This window comes from Aulonocara sp. 'chitande type north' Nkhata Bay, linkage group LG12 (assembly GCF_057382095.1).
Source record: "Aulonocara sp. 'chitande type north' Nkhata Bay isolate Kocher_YH1m ecotype deep benthic linkage group LG12, A_spYH_male_GT1.1, whole genome shotgun sequence".
Taxonomy (NCBI): domain Eukaryota; kingdom Metazoa; phylum Chordata; class Actinopteri; order Cichliformes; family Cichlidae; genus Aulonocara; species Aulonocara sp. 'chitande type north' Nkhata Bay.
In genome coordinates, this window is record NC_141355.1 from 25,775,511 (window position 1) to 25,794,043 (window position 18,533).

Sequence of the window (18,533 nt, forward strand, 5' to 3'; positions counted from 1 at the left end):
TAAATTCAGAATTCACACAACTGTTGGGTTTTCTTTCTAATACTACTGAGGTGACTGTTGTTGTGAAAACTAAATAAATAAAACTGAATTGAATTGAAACAAAAACAGAAAGACACAAAAACTTCACCTCTTCTCTGCCTAAAAGTGAAATATTCCAACACATGTTGTTCAGATTGCTGTAAACAAACAGGCAAAGTGCATGCACCCATGTATTGCAAAGGGCTCAAATTACCACTTGCAGTTATGGCGTGGCTGTGCGGGCCATAACAACTACGTGCAGTGTCGAAAGACCAAACAAACCAATGTTAAACCTGACCTCCAGCTGTGGCCGCAGACATTTATTTTAGAAAAGCCACACACACACAAGAAACCACAGGATTTGAATTTAATGTCAGTGTCACAAAACCAAAATGAAACAAAACTATTCACAGACTCTCCTGCAGCATCCCAGTGAAGGACATTTATCGGTGCTGATGCTGGAAATAAATGGCTTGCAGTGTGAGAGCTCTCGAGGAGAGATGCAGTCAGTCACAAACATATTCTTTATAGTGAAGCATGATAACATTTAAAACAAGGACTTCAGCATTATGGCTTAAACTCCATTGGTTCTGAAAGTGCAAAGACTTAAAAAAAAATAGTACACGCGTCAGGTGAAATCATCCTGACATTTTGCTGCTGAGTCAGAGTCCTTCCATGTTCAAAGACTTCTTTGAACGATCTCTCCTGGTCAGTGCTTATAACTGCCAGACTACCAATTTATGCTCTCTTTGTCTGGGATTCCTATCATATTATATTGCACTTACTGCCCAAGAACAAAGTCCCAGGAGGGTACAGTGCTGTTTTGAGTTACAATTCTAGAAAGTGCTGTAATTTTATTGCACTGCTGGTTTTGCTTCGCTTCTAAGGTACGAGCGCACAGTGCTGATGTCGTAAGCAAAGGTCTGATCAAGTCCGAAGCCAGCGGATGACTGCTGTGGCCAGTTAGAGAAAGGAAAGCGACAAGCGATAACAAGCGCGTCATCTGAAAGCTCTTTCAACAGCTTCTCTCCGAGCACCTCCATCTGTAAACCAGCAAGAAGAGCCAAATTAGCACAGCATCAGATGACCAAAAGCAGAGGAAAACAATCATTCTTCACGGGAAAAAAACCCACTCACCACTCCCGGAGCAAGGAACGCTGTCACATTATTGTATGGAGACAAATCGGTCTAAAAGCAAGAGACAAACATGGTCAAACTACAGCTATTACCAAGTGTAAAAGACTATATTTCTATCACAGTCTTACCTTCCAGAAATCTTTTTTAACAAAGACTGCCTGCCTGGAGGGGACTCCTGTCCAGCAGGCCTTGCTCCTGGCATATGCCACTAAAATGGAGTTTATTTCAAAGCCTGTGGACTGGAAACCAGCAGCAGAGGCTGCAAATACCTGGCAAGCAAACAGGAGGAGTTTCCAAAACAGTTCAACTCACAGCATATTCACAGATACCTTTTTCTCTAAGACAGGTACACTCACTCACCAGTCTTCCATCTCCTGATCCCAGATCTGCCAAGCGACCTGATCTACCCTCAAGCAGCTTCATCACGTTCGCAGTCTGATCTTTACTGGAGGGCAAATAGGGCACCTGGACAACAGTGCAAACATGCAGTGAGTCAGTACACATGGCAGGCATGATGTCTCAAGACTCTCCTTTTCAACACTGCCCTATTGCACAACTGACAGCATGCATTACAAAGTAATTGACATGAAAATATCCCAAATAAAATACAAATTGCTTCCATCTGTTGTTAAAGCTCCAAATTAAATGTACTTCTCTTCACAACAGTCAAGCCTGCTGTGACTATAGCCTTGAGTCAGCTCTCCCACTCACTGTCAGTGGAACTGCTTCACAATAATCTTCCAAATTACAATCTCAGCAGGACTCTCTGGTTCCCAGTTGTGGTAAACACTTTAAATCTGCCCATTGTACAAAACCATTTTTCTCCTAGCATAACATGTTTTATTTGAGCTATAGCTGGAGTCATGTCATTAATCCAAACCACACGCATGCGTACACACACTCCTCTATACGAGGTAAACTGGTAAAAGCAATTTAAATTATTGCATATTCACATTAACAAAAGATCATGGTGCAGTTCTCCATAGAAGGTCATCATGATTAGACTTACCGCTGTCTTCTTTCCCACATTTGTTGCATGGAGCTTTATGCTCCAAAGCAAGCAAATCAATGTTAATGTGCAAGTTATGTTACATGATCTGATTTCATACATGCAACATTTGATATGTGAGTCAGAGCAGGTAGGTAAAAACCCTAAATCTCAGGGCGATCTCAGGTACCTTGAGCCTCCATGGGATTTTGCGGAAGCCCGGTAGGGTGAAGAGGCTCCATAATCCGTACAGGCCTGTAAGCAGAGCACCTGTGCAGGCTGAGAAGATGGGATGAGGTCTGTTGGTAGGGAAGACCCCGCTATAGTTTTGCAGGATTACTTCAATGGAGTCTTCCATGGCAAACTGTGGCAGGAGGGGTTAAAATACAGCAAATAAGTGGAAATATTACTGCAGCCTGTATGAAACAAAATGCTACTTGTATGTGAGATATTCTGATTAACTTACTCTCTGTTGTAATAGAAGGAAACTGATTTATTCATGTTGAGTAATACTGATTATTTTAAACATAGATAAAGATACAGGGTTTCAGAAGTATTTTTGTGATAGTGGTTTGGTCCTTCAGAAATTGTCTAAGTGGAAGCGTGGCTGTCTAGAAGAAATTCTTAAGGAAAGAAAAGAGCGAGAAAAGGCTGAGGTATGACCAATTACACAAGAGGAGATCAGGAGAACAGTGAGTGTCTACAGCCATCTAAAAAAAAAATAACACGGTGGAAACTCTGCCATAGTTTGGAGCTGCATTTACAGCCTGTGATGCTGGGAATTGTGTCATAATCTATTAAATTATGAATGCAGAAAAGTCCTGTTAGATTTTGATCCACCGTGCAACACATTCTGGAAAGAATCTGATTGGTGACAGCTTCATTTTTCAGCATCACAATGATCCCAAATACACTGGTAATAAAGTAAAAGCAAGCATGAATAGAAAAAGACACACAGTGGATCACTATCAGTCATGAATTGGTTTCCTCAGAGCCCGGACCTCAACATTACTTAATCAGTGTGGGATCATCTTGACAGAGAACGGAACAAAATGCAGCGAACATTGAAAGAAGAGCTTTGAGCGTTTCAAGAAGCCTGGAAAACTATTAAGACTTCAAGACTATGTAATCAAATTACCAGAAAGCTTGTCTACAAGAGTTCAGTATATGTTGAAAAATAAAAGAAGACATGCCAAACATGGACTTTCAAGCTCATTAGAATTGTACAAACTCCTGTTTTTGCTTTATATACTGCATTTCCATGCATGTTTGCACTCGTTTCAACAAATTGCAGTGTCTATTTTCCATTTTCCTAGCAAAATATAAAGAAAAGAGGAGAGGCTCGAGGTTTTTCAATTCAATTCAATTAAATTTTATTTATATAGCGCCAAATCACAACATAAGTCGCCTCAAGGCGCTTCATAGATACAGAGAAAAACCCAACAATCATATGACCCCCTATGAGCAAGCACTTTGGCAACAGTGGGAAGGAAAAACTCCCTTTTAACAGGAAGAAACCTCCGGCAGAACCAGGCTCAGGGAGGGGCGCCCATCTGCTGCGACCGGTTGGGTCAGCACTGTGGTTATCAGAGCAGTTAGAGGCAACAAAATTGCAGATTTCAATAAATTCACTGTGATTATCTGGCTCGACATTTTCCATTTCATAAATTAATTCTAATTTAAATGACTTCCTTTCTGTACTGCAGTTTCTAATTGGACAATAAAACTTAAGACCAGTAGTGGCCATCATTCTGACACAGCTTACCTGCTGGATTCTGAAATACTCCATATATACATCGGCACCTTTTTAAAGAAACTGGTTACCATGTAAGTTTGTAAATGATCATGGTGTGAGTTTGCCTTAAAATATTCACAGAATTCAGCATTTACAGCAAAAATCAAAAGCAAAAAAGTTTTAAACTATATATTTCACACAATCTAAGAAGAATTTGGTATGTATGTATGTATGTATATATATATATATATATATATATATATATATATATATATATATATATATATCTTACTATCGACCTCTTGTATTTCACGAGGAAAGCAACATAACAAATAATTTCAAATTCCTCTTATCACTATTAAGACTATAAAGCAAGCTGATTTCCACACCACATAGCATACACCACCAGAGCAGCGTTTCCGACAGCAGGTGGGGCTACAGTGACCTTTCACTCGCCCACAAACCTTCTAGAAAAAAAATATTGACAACATTTAGGTCATGCACCGAAACTACTCGAAGGAACAATCCTGTTTATTCTCGACAACAAGGAGTTTTACCAGTACAAACTATCCCGAAAGAGCTATTTTCAGACACGCAGACATATTATAAGAGTTTTAGATTCTGGATGAAGTCGATGCAAGCGCATGCACAGTTAACCCACTCACAGCAGGACAGACAAACAGTTCGGTGTGTGTGTGTGTGTGTGTGTAGACTGGAGAAATGTGCAAAGTTCTAACAACACCTGAAAAACTCAACTATTGTTGACAGTTAAGTCTGTCTACCTTACCTGACCCTCCCCCTCGTCTCCTGCGCACTCAGCAGCACGCACGCACGAACAGATCGTCCAGTCAAACAGCGTTCAGTCAGCATGTCCCGCCCTCTCGCTTCACGCACTTCACGCACACCCTATCAAACGTCTGCTTACTGCCTGACAAATGAGCTCTGACTGAATCCGAGTTGTACTCCACGGTAATTTCATGCCTCCTGGGTCTGTGCTGCTTATCGCATGGCGCAATAGTATAAGATAAGCCACTTAGGATTCAGGTGTGAACGCGTAAAAAAGCCTCTAATTAAGGCTGTTATATAAAAATAAATGTGTTTAAAATGCTTTAAATAAGTGTTTAATTACGATCATACATTTCAGGTGTGAATCTCTCTGCTCCATCTAATTATAGGCGCGATTATAATTGCAAAGATATTTTTTGTTGTTGTTGTTCATTTCCGCCGCGGCCTCATCCCAGACTCATTGAGCCGAAAGGTTCACAATAACAATATTCATCAGCATTCAGGGGTAGGCTCTTATTTGCACAGCCGCTTGTTCTCTGAAGTGGGGCTTTTTTGCTTCATGGGCGGGGGGACGGCAGAAAAACCGACCGACAGTGACGCAAAAGGAGAGGCTATTATATTTGCTTCCTGAAAAAAAAAAAGACGAAATTATGCTCCTGAGCTGGGAGTTTATTGGATGCAAGAGAGAGCTGTAAAACAAATATTTGGAGAGAAAAAAAACTGATAATAGAATGGACTTGTATGGGAAGGTAAGATTCGCCATTTTTAATATATAGGCAAACTATAGCAGATACCCATAAAAGGTTTTTATCCCTGCACTCTTGATTTTGCATGGCAGGGGTCTGTACACGACATAGCCTACTGTTATCTGTTACTCTGACGCCCGTCAAAGGGTGAACTACAAAGGTTTTCTCTTTCTCTAAATATTTCAGTTGTTGACAGTTGGACTGAGCTGCATGCTGAGTAATGTAGTCAAATCTCTTCTTTTGATGCTGCAGTTTTCCTCCGCTCGCCTCCGGTGCAAAAACTACAACCCCCGTCTACGGGGTGACGGTGACGTCACAGACACGCACGAAACCCGCTTTTCCACCCTCCTCGTGTGCTCGTGCTCGGCTCACGCGGGCCAGCCTTTTTCGTCAGCTCGCGGGGTGGAGGGGAGGGGTGAGAGGCGGGCGCGTGCCAGATCGGAGGGGGACAGCTCCCAGGTGCTGAAATTGGTCGGAGCTCCACAGAGAGAAAGCGAGAGGCAGAGGGGGGAAGAAAACCAGCGCCCGCGTTAGATTCAGATATATACATATATTAATATAGATTTAAAAGAAAACGCATTCTACTAAAATAAAAAATAAAACAAAAAACAGGGCCAGATACAGATAGAACCGAGGCCTCCAAAAACAGGTTTGTTCACATAAATGTCCTCAACGCTTCTTCTTCTTCTCTTTTTTTCTGTAGCTTGTAGTCGTAATTGCGTGGAAGAATTTCATTGATAGATAAAAATGACCTGCCCAGAATTGGTCGCCGAAACACTAGCTGGCATGCGGCTTCTCGCTCATCCGCGGGGTGTAATTTTATAGCAGAGCTTCTTGCTTTATGCGGTGCGTGTAAATGACATCGTTGCAGCGATATTTTCAACACTGTGTCCTTGCAAAAACACTCCTCGGTGGTGTTGTTTCATACGCGGAAGCGAACCGAAGTCCTGATCTTGTGTGTGATGGAGGTCCGGCATCATTTATTAACTGCACAGGTTTGGCACAGAGGCTTTGTCGGAACATTCACCTTGGAGGCGGATATGACTGTGCTGGTGTCGTCCTGTTCGTAGTACTCTCGTCCTCGGAGGTCGCTGGCTGCTGACAGCTTGCACTGAAACGGTTTGGGTAGATGCTCTGCTAAGGTGAAAGATCCATGTGTGCTCTGTCCTTTGTATAACACCAGTGTGTGGTAATATGGGATGAGATTTGACGTTTTTATCAAACAGAAGTCAATTTCTAGAAGAAAACTTCACAGAGGAAAAAATCAGTGAGTCTTAAGGTTTAAATAGCTCAATACAATATGAATAGGAGTTGTGTAAAATTAAACATTAAAAGATCTGAATCTGAAATATTGCCTTCGCTCTCTCTGCCATAACATTAATCATCTTCATATGTTAAAGAAAGTATTTTAAGAAAAAATCAGGCTTTTAAAAGTCCTGGTTATCCAACAGTCATCGATACAACAGCTTGTGGTGCTGCTCATGCTGGTTTGCCTTACACAGCCTTCTGTCACCTCTGATCTGGCCTTGTAGAACAAGCTTGCACTTTTTACTCTGCATCTGTCTGCAGCACTCTCTTTTACTTTGTGGTCAATGGACATGAACCATCTTAAAAAGCACTTTTCTAAAAATGTTTCCAACCCTTTGCATTAACCTCCCCTCCCCAATCTCTTTTTTTTTTTCTTTCTTTTTTTTGCAGATGGCTGCCACTCAAGATGCGAAAGGAAAAGGAGAGGGAGGGGAAAATTTTGACTATATGTTTAAGCTGCTGATCATTGGTAACAGCAGCGTGGGCAAAACGTCTTTCCTGTTCCGCTATGCAGACGATGCCTTCACCTCAGCTTTCGTCAGCACCGTGGGCATCGACTTCAAAGTGAAGACTGTGTACAAGAATGACAAGAGGATCAAACTGCAGATCTGGGTATGAAATATTCAAACGCGAGCATTAAACATTTAGCGACATTGAGCCACAAAATATTTGACTGACGACCTAGCCAGAAGAAACAACTTGACAAATTTTGTTGAGAAGGAACGCTCTTTTAGAATCCGGACCCTAACCCAAAGCAAGCTTTAATGGTGATAGTCCAGGGCATAAACAAAGTCCAGAATCTATCAAATGAATTGCAAAGTAGGAGTTCCAAAACTTAGTAATCACTAGGAACATCAGCTAAGTAGGAGTACTCGACAAAGGAAAAGGGGAGACTGAGATAAAATATATAAAAGGTAATACAGGAAGTGGAAACTGCAAGGAACACAGACACAGAGAGCAACACTTAGCAAAATAAAACAGGAAGAGCCACAACTGAACTGATAAAAACAAAAAGACCAACACAAAGATGAGACTGAAGGAACAAAATGGGAACACTAAAGGGAACTAATAAACCTAAAGTCAACTATGCCTAAACTACAACTAAAGACACAAATAACAAAACAATAAAGAACCAATCCTGAGCATCAGAAGGAGGAAAAACTCATAAGCATAAGGAAATACAAAATGAAAACTATACAACAATCTCTCGTTTCCCTCCACCTTTGTGTTCCTGCTGAATGACCCCTGTTTGTAAAAGGCTGTCAATCTATCACTTTGTCCTGACCTCTGTCCATATCTTCTTGTGTTTCAAGGATTCGATTGCTTTATATTTGGCAAAGTAAAAAAAAAAAACCCACAACTGCACACAAAGGTATTAATTTAGATATTGGATAGAACATAACCACTTTAGCTCTGTATTTGGATTTGAATTTTATCTATTATCTCAATTGACATCAAAACATATCTCTAGTGATTTCTTCATCATTCCTATGGATTTCTCACATTTCTCTCTAATTTGTTTACATTCTTCCAAAGCAGTTGATAAGTTTGTAAAATTTTCCCCGTGATTGATGTCTTTTCACACAGAGAAAAATCCAAGTGAACCAAAATGCATCACTGCAAACCACGTGAGAATGGTCAATCTGTTTATTGGCCAGATGTGACCGCGTGCGACGCAGCAAAAGTAAATACAGGAAGAAGGTGCTGTGCTCTAGACTATTGGAGAACATGGAGAATTTAGGTGTGAAGACGCTCTTAGAAAACGTGTGGTGCATTAAGCTGGTCGCTTAATTAACTCCATAAAGCTTCAGGAAAGGCTATAATGTGTTTGACACTCTAGTGTAAGCACTGAGACAGATGGAAGCTTCAACATCATTGACAAGATACTAGTAAGTGTTAGTTTGCCGCCCAGTGGGAGAGGAAACAGAAGCAACACCTTCTCTAGAACGTGTGGGAAACTGAAGAATGTCTGAGTTTGTTTAATTAGGAGTTCATCTGAGCTGTGAAACCAGATTGTCTCACTACACCTCTGAGATAGTGGGGAGAAGCAGAAAGCTTCTTGCTCTCTTTCTTTTTCTTTGACTTCCTTTCTACTCACTTACTTTCTGTTTTCTTTCTGTATTGCCACAAGTGTCAGCTTTCCTTCAGAGGTTCTGCTCTCTTGTTTGTCATCATAGCTGACTTTCTCAGCAATTAGCGATCCCCCAGACATTCGGCGTCTGCAAATCACATAGCGAGACAAAGCAAAGGCGCTTCGTCAGGATGTGGAAACAGACTTTGAACAGTCAAATAATTGGCTAATGGAGTTAATGTGTTTCCATCATAAGCACAGAAAAGCATAGTCAGAGAGAAAATCACTGGCCTCGCGTTCATGTAATCAGCCTATTGCTTTTAATTGGGCTAAGAAAGAGCTGTGGCACACACTAAGTGCCCATCTAAGGTGATGGGTGTTGGCTAATGTCACTGCGGTATGCACATCCTTAATCTGCTGAGGGATAAAACCGCATGTTGCATCACAGAGCTGTCCCTACTGTCGCATTAGGCTGAGCTGAATGAAACCAAGAGTGCTGGCAGCGTCATCATAGTGGAAAAACAGAAACTCACTTCACTCAATGAAGAAGAGAGTCGGGCTCCCTCTCCACTTGAAGCAGTCAGCTTGTTGGATTGATTTCTGGTGAATTGCAGACTACAAGCGAAGCTTTTCAAGGAGCTCAAATTCTCTGTACTCAAGCAGATTTTTTCCCTCTCGCTCCATCTTTTTAAGCAACTCACTAAAACATCCTTGAAATGCAAAGGTCATTGTCAAGCACTCGGCCAAGAATCAAAAGGCTTCTAAAACTGAAAGAAAGGAACAAGACTGTGGTTACACTAGCATTCATACGATTGGAGGATAACTTCATATATGCACAGTGAGAGTGAACAAGTTTCTGAAACATATCTTCCCCTTTTTATGTTGGTCAGTCCACAAAAAAAGCTGTTTATGCAGAACCACACAGACTAGCTGCTGACATTAAAATGCACATGTTTGCATGCATTCGTTTTTGCAGCATTGTCAACTGACAAAAGGTCCGAGCCGTGCTGTGCGTGGAAGCTCGGCAGGCTGTGAGCTCTGTCTTTGTGGAGTGAAGGTCAGAGCTGTCCTCTGGCTATAACAGGCACACTGTTGCGGTTATGTGCAGTATGACAGAAAGCAAAAGTACTGTGGCAAATACAATCCACTGCTGCCTTCTGGGCTTCTGTTTAACAAGAGCCAAGTAGATCAGCCAGAAGTCCTCTGTCATGTTTCACAGACGGCTGTGAGCACACTTGTTGTGGGTGTAACAACAGCTCAGTAAACATACAGTATCTTACTGGGATTTCTGGTTATGTAACTGTGTGTAAAATTGCAGGTCTGCACATATTTAAGCAATCACAGGAACATTTATCGTGATATAGCTGCCTGGATCTATTTTTCTTTGTTTCTCATGAACAAAAAACTTCATCTGTCTGTACTGACATCTCAGCAAAGCCTGTGGCGAGTGCTTGCTTTTGCCAGGGCGATCTGTGTGCAGTGTGCTGCTCCTCAAATGCTGTGTAATCACTCGCTTTGCTTCTGAGCATTTGGTCCAGACTCACAAACAGCGAGCAGGTTTCTCGAGGTTCAGATCATTGTACTTCTATATTTAACCCCCTTTTTCTAAGAAATATATGTCACGAGGCTGAGCTTTTAATCCTGCACCACTGAGTATTCAACACTACTGAGCGATTATCAATTATTACTGAGGAGAGAAAAGAATCAATCACATCAGCCAAAACTGAATTGCTCTTTTTTGGCACTTCATCAATGCATCACCAGTGAGGCAATTAGTATAATGATTGTTTCTGCATCATGGGCACAGTAAATGAAGCTGTGAACATGTGTACATAACATTCCAAACTTGAGTTGATTTAAACCAAGCAAATGTCTCAGTTTGAATCATGTTTGCGCAATCGGCTTATTCATATGTTGCATGTGGCTGAACCTGACAGTGTAAAGTGCAGTTAGCTGCTCACAGCAGTGATAAATCTTGTTTTCTGTGCACAGGACACAGCGGGCCAAGAGCGCTACAGGACCATCACCACTGCCTACTACCGCGGGGCCATGGGCTTCATCCTCATGTACGACATCACCAATGAGGAGTCCTTTGGTGCTGTGCAGGACTGGTGAGTTATGGCTGCCCATATTCGTCAGTTTTGTGTGACAGGTGTCATCTCTAGGCCCTTTTTATTCTGGATATCATTTGCATCACATCAGCATATCAGGCCTGTTTGTTTTCATAATGCATGCAGTTCATATCTGTTGAGGCTGATGTGAGTAATGGCAGTCTTTAGTCTGATTTTAAACATGCTGTGGTGGAGCCTGTTCCTAAAAATTATCCAACTTCAAACTTCATTTCTAAACTCTCTTTAATTTCCGAGGTCCTGGAGAAAGTCTTCATCTCCGGTCTCTCAGTTGGATCATGTTGTTGGAATTAAAGCAAATACAGTACAAAGGTTAAAATCATATTCAGCCGGGCTATACAAAATTCTCATGCACCCCACTTTTATGTGGGGCCCTCAGCCTTTTTTTCAACTTTTATACTGGTCTCAGTATGGTTCATATTAATGTTGCACAGTTTTATCTGCCACTGGAACATAAATCTATGATTCCTCTGAAAGGCGTACTGGGCTGTCTGGAGAATGTTAACACATGGATGCACTGAATCTTCTTAATTGAAAAAACAAAAACAGATTTTATTGTGTTTTTTATAAACCCTCACCTCCACCACTTTGACCTTTTTTAAAAAAGTTTTTTAAAAAGCCCTTTGCAAGGAACCTGGCAGTTATCTCTTACTTCTGATAAATAGATAAATGCTGCATTTGAAAATCCATTTTTATTCTTGGGCTTTTAAATCAGACTGAGTTCTGAGTATTTTTATTTGTGTTGCTTTTCTCATGTTTTCTCACTAAATGTTTTCCTTTTTAATTTCTTGTCTTTTTGTTCAGTGTTTTATGTCATTTGTTTCTTTTAACTGTACAACACTTTGGTCAGCAGCTGCTTTTAAGTGTGCTATAAACTAAACTGGACTTAATGTTGTACATGATCGATACTTCTTCTATTCCTCTCCTGTGAATATCAATGCATTTGCTATGCAGCTTTCTTTGAGTGTGCAGGAACTGTTTGCATGGACTGATTAAATTCTGGTGGTCTTTCTTTTAGGACACTGGCATAGGTCAAGTCTCACCTTTACTTTGTTTATTCATATTGTGGGACAACACTTTCCTTGCAATTATTCAACACCACAACTGTTTAATAGCAGATAAGACTGTGACATAGTCATGGATATAAACTTAACCTAACTTGTTAGCGGAGATAGTTTGAGTTCCTTGTGAGTCTGAGCTGTTTTAACTTTCCAAAGTCCTCGCAGTGGCCACAGCACTGTCTCACATTTGACAGGCTTGTTATGTAGTGTTTGCAGCGCTGTTGTCAGATTTAAGAATCAAGGAAGGGAACTTGTCAAGGTCATGGCTGCGGTCCATTCATGAGTCACTGAAGTGTCTGCGGGGTGTAACAGTAAGTCTGAGCCAAGTCCAAATACCACAATATGTACACTTGGGTTTTAAGGGGTATTTATTATTTTCTTCTTTTTTTTGGGGGTTGTATGGAAGCCCCAAACGCAATTTCATTGTTCTTGACAATGACAATAAATAAATAAATACTAAATACTAAATACTAAATATCTGTGATTCATGATGATGCACCCAAGTCTAAAACGGGACTTAGAAGGCTTCATCGAATCAGGAAGTGGGTTTTGTGTTAGAATTTTCACTCTAGCAACAAGAAGTTCTCCTCAGTGTAACCATTACAGCACAACAGCATCAAAGATTCATTAAAACATCAGATCCACACACACACACACCCCTCCCCCGACATGTCTTTTGGTTTATATTTTGCTGATCCTTCCTCTTGACTGTACAAAGGTGTTGGGATGGGAAACATCTTGTAGTTTATTTACACTGTTTCTTGCACTTTCCCAGCCTCACCCACTGCCAGGCAAAAGAGATTACAGGAGCTCAAACATGCATTTTTGAGAGGAAAGATTTGTGAATCATCAGAGGCTCATCCTTATGATGTAAATGTTGTAGCAGCTGCACTGAGTTATACATATTGCGGCACTTTTGCAGTTGATCCAACTTCATACTTTATTTCTAAAGTCTCTTTAATTTCCGAGGTCCTGGAGAAAGTCTTCATCTCCGGTCTCTCAGTTGGATCATGTTGTTGGAATTAAAGCAAATACAGTACAAAGGTTAAAATCATATTAAGCTAGGCTATACAAAATTCTCATGCACCCCACTTTTATGTGGGGTCCTCATAAAAGTGGGGTGCATGAGAAATTCTTTGTGTGACTTGTATGATAAATACCATTACTGTAAGACCGCTGTCTTCTCCGCTCCAGTCACTCAGCTGTTAAAGTGTTTAATCTAACAAAACGCATATTTGTTGTTTAACTGGAAATGAAATGTTTAAAAAAAAATCTGCTGGGGTTCTGTACATCAGCAGGAACTGCTTCATATCATCTGCCTGATTGGTATTCAAGTGCTTTTTCTGTTACTGTAAGCCAGAAAGGCTTTCTTGTAAAGACAGCTCAGAGCCAGACACACCTATTATTCTTTTAAGGCCTGCTTGACACTTTAATAGAGCGCTGCAGTCTGAGCACAGTCTGTGATGGGTATCTCAATTAAGTGAGCCAAGTGTGTCACTCGCAGCAACCATCCAGGAGAGTCACCTGTGAACTTGTTCACCAGACGGTGCACAAATCCATCAGCTGTACACAAAAGAAGAGGCTCTTTTTTTACCTGCCACATAACCAGAATCCTTCTTTTTTTTTTTTTTGCCTTTACCACAGGCCTCAGCTCTGATTTCTCTCTCTCTACCTTGTTCCTTGTGACAAGGTTGGAGGAAAAAAAATAGAGGTTGCCAAGGCAACGGCTGCTTCCCTGACAGTGGCTGACTAAAGCCTGTGACGCGCTCATTTCCTGCCTATGTCATAGGAAAATGAGGGAAGCGCTGTGAGATTGACATCAACTGCTTAAGATTCCAATAAAATAAATATTGGACAGCAATAGGAAAAAAGGCGCTTACCTGTTTAATTTAACACCTCTTAATTACTTGTGTTGCTTCGTTAAATGCGATACAAACACCAGTGCTATTTTTTTCTTGGTCAGTGAATAATACCTGCACGTAGATTCAGACTGACCCACATCTGAAGCAATAAAACAAGACAGAACTGGACAGAGAGCAGCGGTGTGCCGACATCATGCTGCTTTCTCTCTCTCTCTCTCTCTCTCTCTGAGATGTTGTTTCTTCCTTTTTCTATGGCTGGCTCCTTCTCTCCTGTTTTCAGCCTGTGGTGTGTTTACTGCCCTACTTTCTGTCAAAACTGCAACACCACGGGAGGAATTTGTTCCTTAAATTCCTTCCCAGATTGCAAGCAGCCTGCAGAGGTAAGAGCCATTCAAGCAGCTCACTGATTTGCTGTGAAATCCTTGTTCATGTGGATGTCGTTATTAGCATGTAATGATATTAACACTTGACACAGTTCACAAAACTATTTTAACAATGGAATCCAGTGTTTCCCGTGTGTGTGTGTTTGTGACTAAAGCCAAAAAGCTTTATAGCTATCTAAATATAAATTGTAAATATCTAAAAAATAGCAAATAATCACCTACATTACAGCAACAGTGACTACGAATTTTCAGAACAGAGCTGCCACTGACCCACTTTTCCGCAATGCCATCAGTGACTCAGATATGACACGATGCCAAACAAAAGGAGATGCAATCACTGTTCATGACCGACCCAAATGGTGGACAGATTTACATCTTGCCCTTTCTTCCGGTCCAATAAAAAAGTGGCACAGAATCTGTTTCTAGCACTTTCTGAGAAACCCGGCAAACAGCACTAATGTGAATGTGATGTATTTTTGTTGTGTTTTCTTTCTGATTACGTGCAGGTCAACCCAGATAAAAACCTACTCGTGGGATAACGCGCAGGTGGTGCTGGCTGGGAATAAGTGTGATATGGAAGAAGAGAGAGTGGTCTCGGTGGATAATGGCAGACTGCTGGCGGAGCAGTTGGGTGGGTCTCAGAGCAACATTCAGCACTTGGTGTTTTTAAAACTGGGTTGCATCACAGTCTGGTTTTTGCAGAAAGACCTTTGACATTTATTTGTTTTGTACAGACAGTCAAGGTTGTTCTAAACAAACAAAAACACCCCACATTTATCTTGTGATCATTAATCGGTCATTTCTACGTTCTGATCCCAAGGTTTCGAGTTTTTTGAGACAAGCGCCAAGGACAACATCAACGTGAAGCAGACCTTTGAGCGTCTCGTCGACCTAATTTGCGACAAGATGTCTGAGAGTTTGGACGCTGATCCAGCTGTCACTACGGGAGCGCCCACTGCCAAACTCACAGACAGCGCTCCACCCCTCCAGCAGCCCGGCTGCAATTGTTAGTGAGCCATGTCAAGGAGCAGGAGAGCAGCACAGGTCCTGTAAGGTGGTAAAAAATTGTTCTCCCTGAGCGTTATCACTCCTGCTATAGTGCTGCTTTCCCCTGGACTACACTTCAAACCCCGTTTAGTAGTAGAATTACAAAAATCTGTCCTATTATCTCTTAACTTTATCACCTTATATCAATAGCAAATAACCAGGAAAACAAACGTGGCTGTTGTAAGATGCATAACATTACAGTATAACTTGAATACACAGACACCATATTCTCATTCTTTGGCTAGTTAGTGTGGTTACAAACCAAGTATGTTTCATAGGCTGCAAATAGTTCACACTGTACACTTAATCCTTAAGACCTTTAAAAGCTATAATAATGATGATAATACCTTGAAGGATAGTCAGTGAGTGCTTTAATAAGCTTTTTATTTTTTATGTTTTTGTACAGTATGTTTTTTCCTTTTATAGGTTCCTGAAGCTGCCAAATCTATGATTTAGTGCACTATAGGATGTAGCGGCTTTCTTTTGTGTAACGCGTGTGTGTGTGTGGCTGTTGTGTGACTGCACAATAAGTGAGTGCGGGTTTGCGTGAATGCGAGTATTATGTCCGACTGCAACTTCGCCATCTTAAAATCATCTACCTTGGAAAAAAGTGGCCTTTTAGCATCTTCAATACGGCCTCTGTAAGTCCCTCTGTCCTGTTTTACTGTTGGAGTGTGTGTAACGTTGACGTGAGTACTGTTCCACCCTCCGCTGTCTGTAGATGTGATTCCTCTAAGTATATCTAATAAGTATATCTTAAGCAACCATTTCCATGTGCTTAGCCTCCAAGACACTCTTTTATAGTTCGATCCAATGAGCATGCTGCCAAAAACTCAATAATGTGTGCTGTTTTATTTTAAGATAGGCCTTACCCAAACCTAACCATCCCCTGCTCCATATGAAAACAGTGATTTAGCATTCCATTAAAGGAAAAATCTCTTACTGTCAAAGCACAGCTCACTGTGTGCGATACACAACAAATGATCAGCTCTGTCATGGAATAAACAGCCATATATTAAAATATGTTTAAGTTTTGACTCAGCATGCTTAAATTCCATGTTTGTATGATAAAATTAAGTCCTCCATCCTACCCCCACCCTCTGAAAAAATTGACAACAATGTAAAAAGGGAAACTTCTCATAGCGGGCATATACCGTACTCTAGTGTCTTAATGTAATTCCATGTAATAGAAACGTTGTAGGTTGTTTGAAAAGCCAGAAAAGTTTCAGTTCTGCTAGTCTTAGAAGAAAATAAATTGTGCCAAAACATTACAGTTCTTTTCACATCGTCGGTTGTTTGTCACATAGTTGAATAAAAGCTCTAAACAATTGCATGAAGTCAGTCCTGATATACCTGTGTAGATTTATATGATAAGATACTGTATATATCACGCTGTGTTACAGATTTAGGAGCATTGTCATGGCGTTCGCCGTGAGATGCAATGGGCCAATAAGTGCAATATTTTATGAATTATACCCTGTACATAGTTTCTCCCGTCCTCGAGTACAATGACCCCAGCTGCCGTATGTGAGTGACAGTAGGTCAGAATAACTCGTAAAACCCGAGGATGTGCTTCATTCAGTAACTGAATGTGCGACTGTAAGTGTGTATGTGTGCGTGTACCTGCCATATTGAAGAGACAAATTACGTAATATAGTGTACTGTTTGTGTATACCTTTTGTACAAATGTATTCACATACTATATGCTGTTCCTGCTAACTGTTGGTTGTTGACCGAACTTGTATTATCATGTCAAAATGCAGTGTTGTTGTGACAGATAGTCAGGGAGAAAACTTAGTCCATGACATATGCCATACTGTTTTACTAATGCCAAGAATAGGAATACACATGAACTAGTTTAAAGCGCCTGCGTGTACACATCTGTGTATGTGTGTGACATTATGATTTGATGCCAGTAGCCATGAAATAAATTACTGTAATGATCGCATTCATTTCATAGAGGGATGGTTAGCCTCAGCCCAACAGTCACTCGAGTAAAAATGCCATTTTAAAATATTATGTCTTTACATATAACTGAATATATTTATTTGTTGGAGTGCAAGCAGACTAAGAAGTATGTTTTTGAGATTATAGGAAATAAATCCAATTCTATCTGCGGGCGTTTGTGTCCTTCGTGACTCTTTGTTCACTCGTGAAGCGTGAAGATTGCTCTCCAACCCGCACCTGATGTTTCAGTGAAACTGCTCTGGTCCCATTTTAAGGCAAAGTGCGCCACCTAGTGACACGATGCTGGATTAGCACCAGAGCGGAAGTGACGAATTTATGGTGAGTCGAACCCACTATGACTATATTGTACATTTGAACGTTGTGCTTTTATCGCACTTATTTTGAGTAGAAAATGTTGCATTTATCGTTTTATTTACTTTTTTACTATAGTTTTACCTGATAGGCATTGTCATAGGTACACACTATTAACTGTAACTCCATTGGAGGTGCAATAAAAACACAATTGTGAAGCTACTTTAAGTATACAGTCACCAGACATTTCATTAGGTACACTTTGTTAGTATTGGGTCAAGCTTTGCTTCATTCTTCATGACAAAGTGCTGAAAACATTCTTTAGAGATTTTGGTCCATATTGACATGATCGCATCGGACAGTTACTGCACATCCATGATGCAAATCTCCCCTTCTACCACATCCCAAAGGCGCTCTGATGGATTTAGATCCAGTGACTGTCGAAGCCACTTGAGTACAGTTGTCATTTTTAAGACAACAGTTTGAGATGATTTGAGCTTTGCTACATAAACAGTTTGCTAGGTAGGCTGTGGTGTACTTCGGGGTGACTGTAGCTTGGTGGTTGGTTGGAGGTTCGATCGCTCACTCTACAATCCAAACGTTGCAGCAGAAATTGAGAAATTAAGACTCGTCTCCTGCTGTCCTAATCTGCTGAGCCTGCGTGAATTGTAGACCACACTGTCTAACACTTTTGACAGTTCTTAGTTGACAGTTCCAACTGCTTTAGTGTTCAACATGTTGTGTTTTCCCTGTTCTCTTGTGCATACTTTGGTTTAGTCTTTCATTTATTTAATGTTGCCTTCTGATCAGCTCGAAGCATTCTGGCCATTCTACTCTGACCTCTGGCATCAACGAGTTATTTTCACCCTGAGAACTGCTGCTCACTGGATATTTTTTCTTTTTCAGACTGTTCTCTGTAAACCCCAGAGACGGTTGTGAGGAAAAATCATAGTAGATCAGCAGCCTCTGAAATACTGCCATGTTAAAAGTTGCTTAAATCACC

At 40.8% G+C, this 18,533-nt stretch overlaps 2 protein-coding genes across 5 annotated transcripts; one reads left to right on the forward strand and one right to left on the reverse strand.

The window, feature by feature from the left end:
• Positions 1-370: 370 nt before the first annotated feature.
• On the reverse strand, positions 371-6,461 carry LOC147317561 (ATP synthase subunit C lysine N-methyltransferase). Of its 3 annotated transcripts, none has more exons than XM_086314638.1 (6): positions 6,438-6,461; positions 2,334-2,507; positions 1,516-1,620; positions 1,284-1,424; positions 1,156-1,206; positions 371-1,061 (listed from the first exon to the last, which is right to left on the reverse strand). In XM_086314638.1, exons 2-6 carry the CDS (start codon positions 2,499-2,501, stop codon positions 873-875), a joined length of 654 nt encoding a protein of 217 aa, XP_086170764.1. In that variant the 5' UTR covers positions 2,502-2,507; positions 6,438-6,461; the 3' UTR covers positions 371-872. The 3 variants fall into 3 exon arrangements, with proteins under 3 accessions (XP_086170764.1, XP_086170761.1, XP_086170762.1); XM_086314635.1 differs by lacking the exon at positions 6,438-6,461 and adding an exon at positions 4,666-4,865; XM_086314636.1 differs by lacking the exon at positions 6,438-6,461 and adding an exon at positions 2,610-4,032.
• Positions 5,115-17,386, forward strand: rab3c (RAB3C, member RAS oncogene family). 2 transcript variants are annotated; one of them, XM_086314633.1, is made up of 5 exons: positions 5,115-5,413; positions 7,109-7,330; positions 10,782-10,900; positions 14,731-14,855; positions 15,045-17,386. In XM_086314633.1, the coding sequence occupies exons 1-5, from the start codon at positions 5,396-5,398 to the stop codon at positions 15,233-15,235; spliced, it is 675 nt and encodes a 224-aa protein (XP_086170759.1). In that variant the 5' UTR covers positions 5,115-5,395; the 3' UTR covers positions 15,236-17,386. The 2 variants fall into 2 exon arrangements, with proteins under 2 accessions (XP_086170759.1, XP_086170760.1); XM_086314634.1 differs by lacking the exon at positions 5,115-5,413 and adding an exon at positions 5,850-6,059.
• Positions 17,387-18,533: the final 1,147 nt, after the last annotated feature.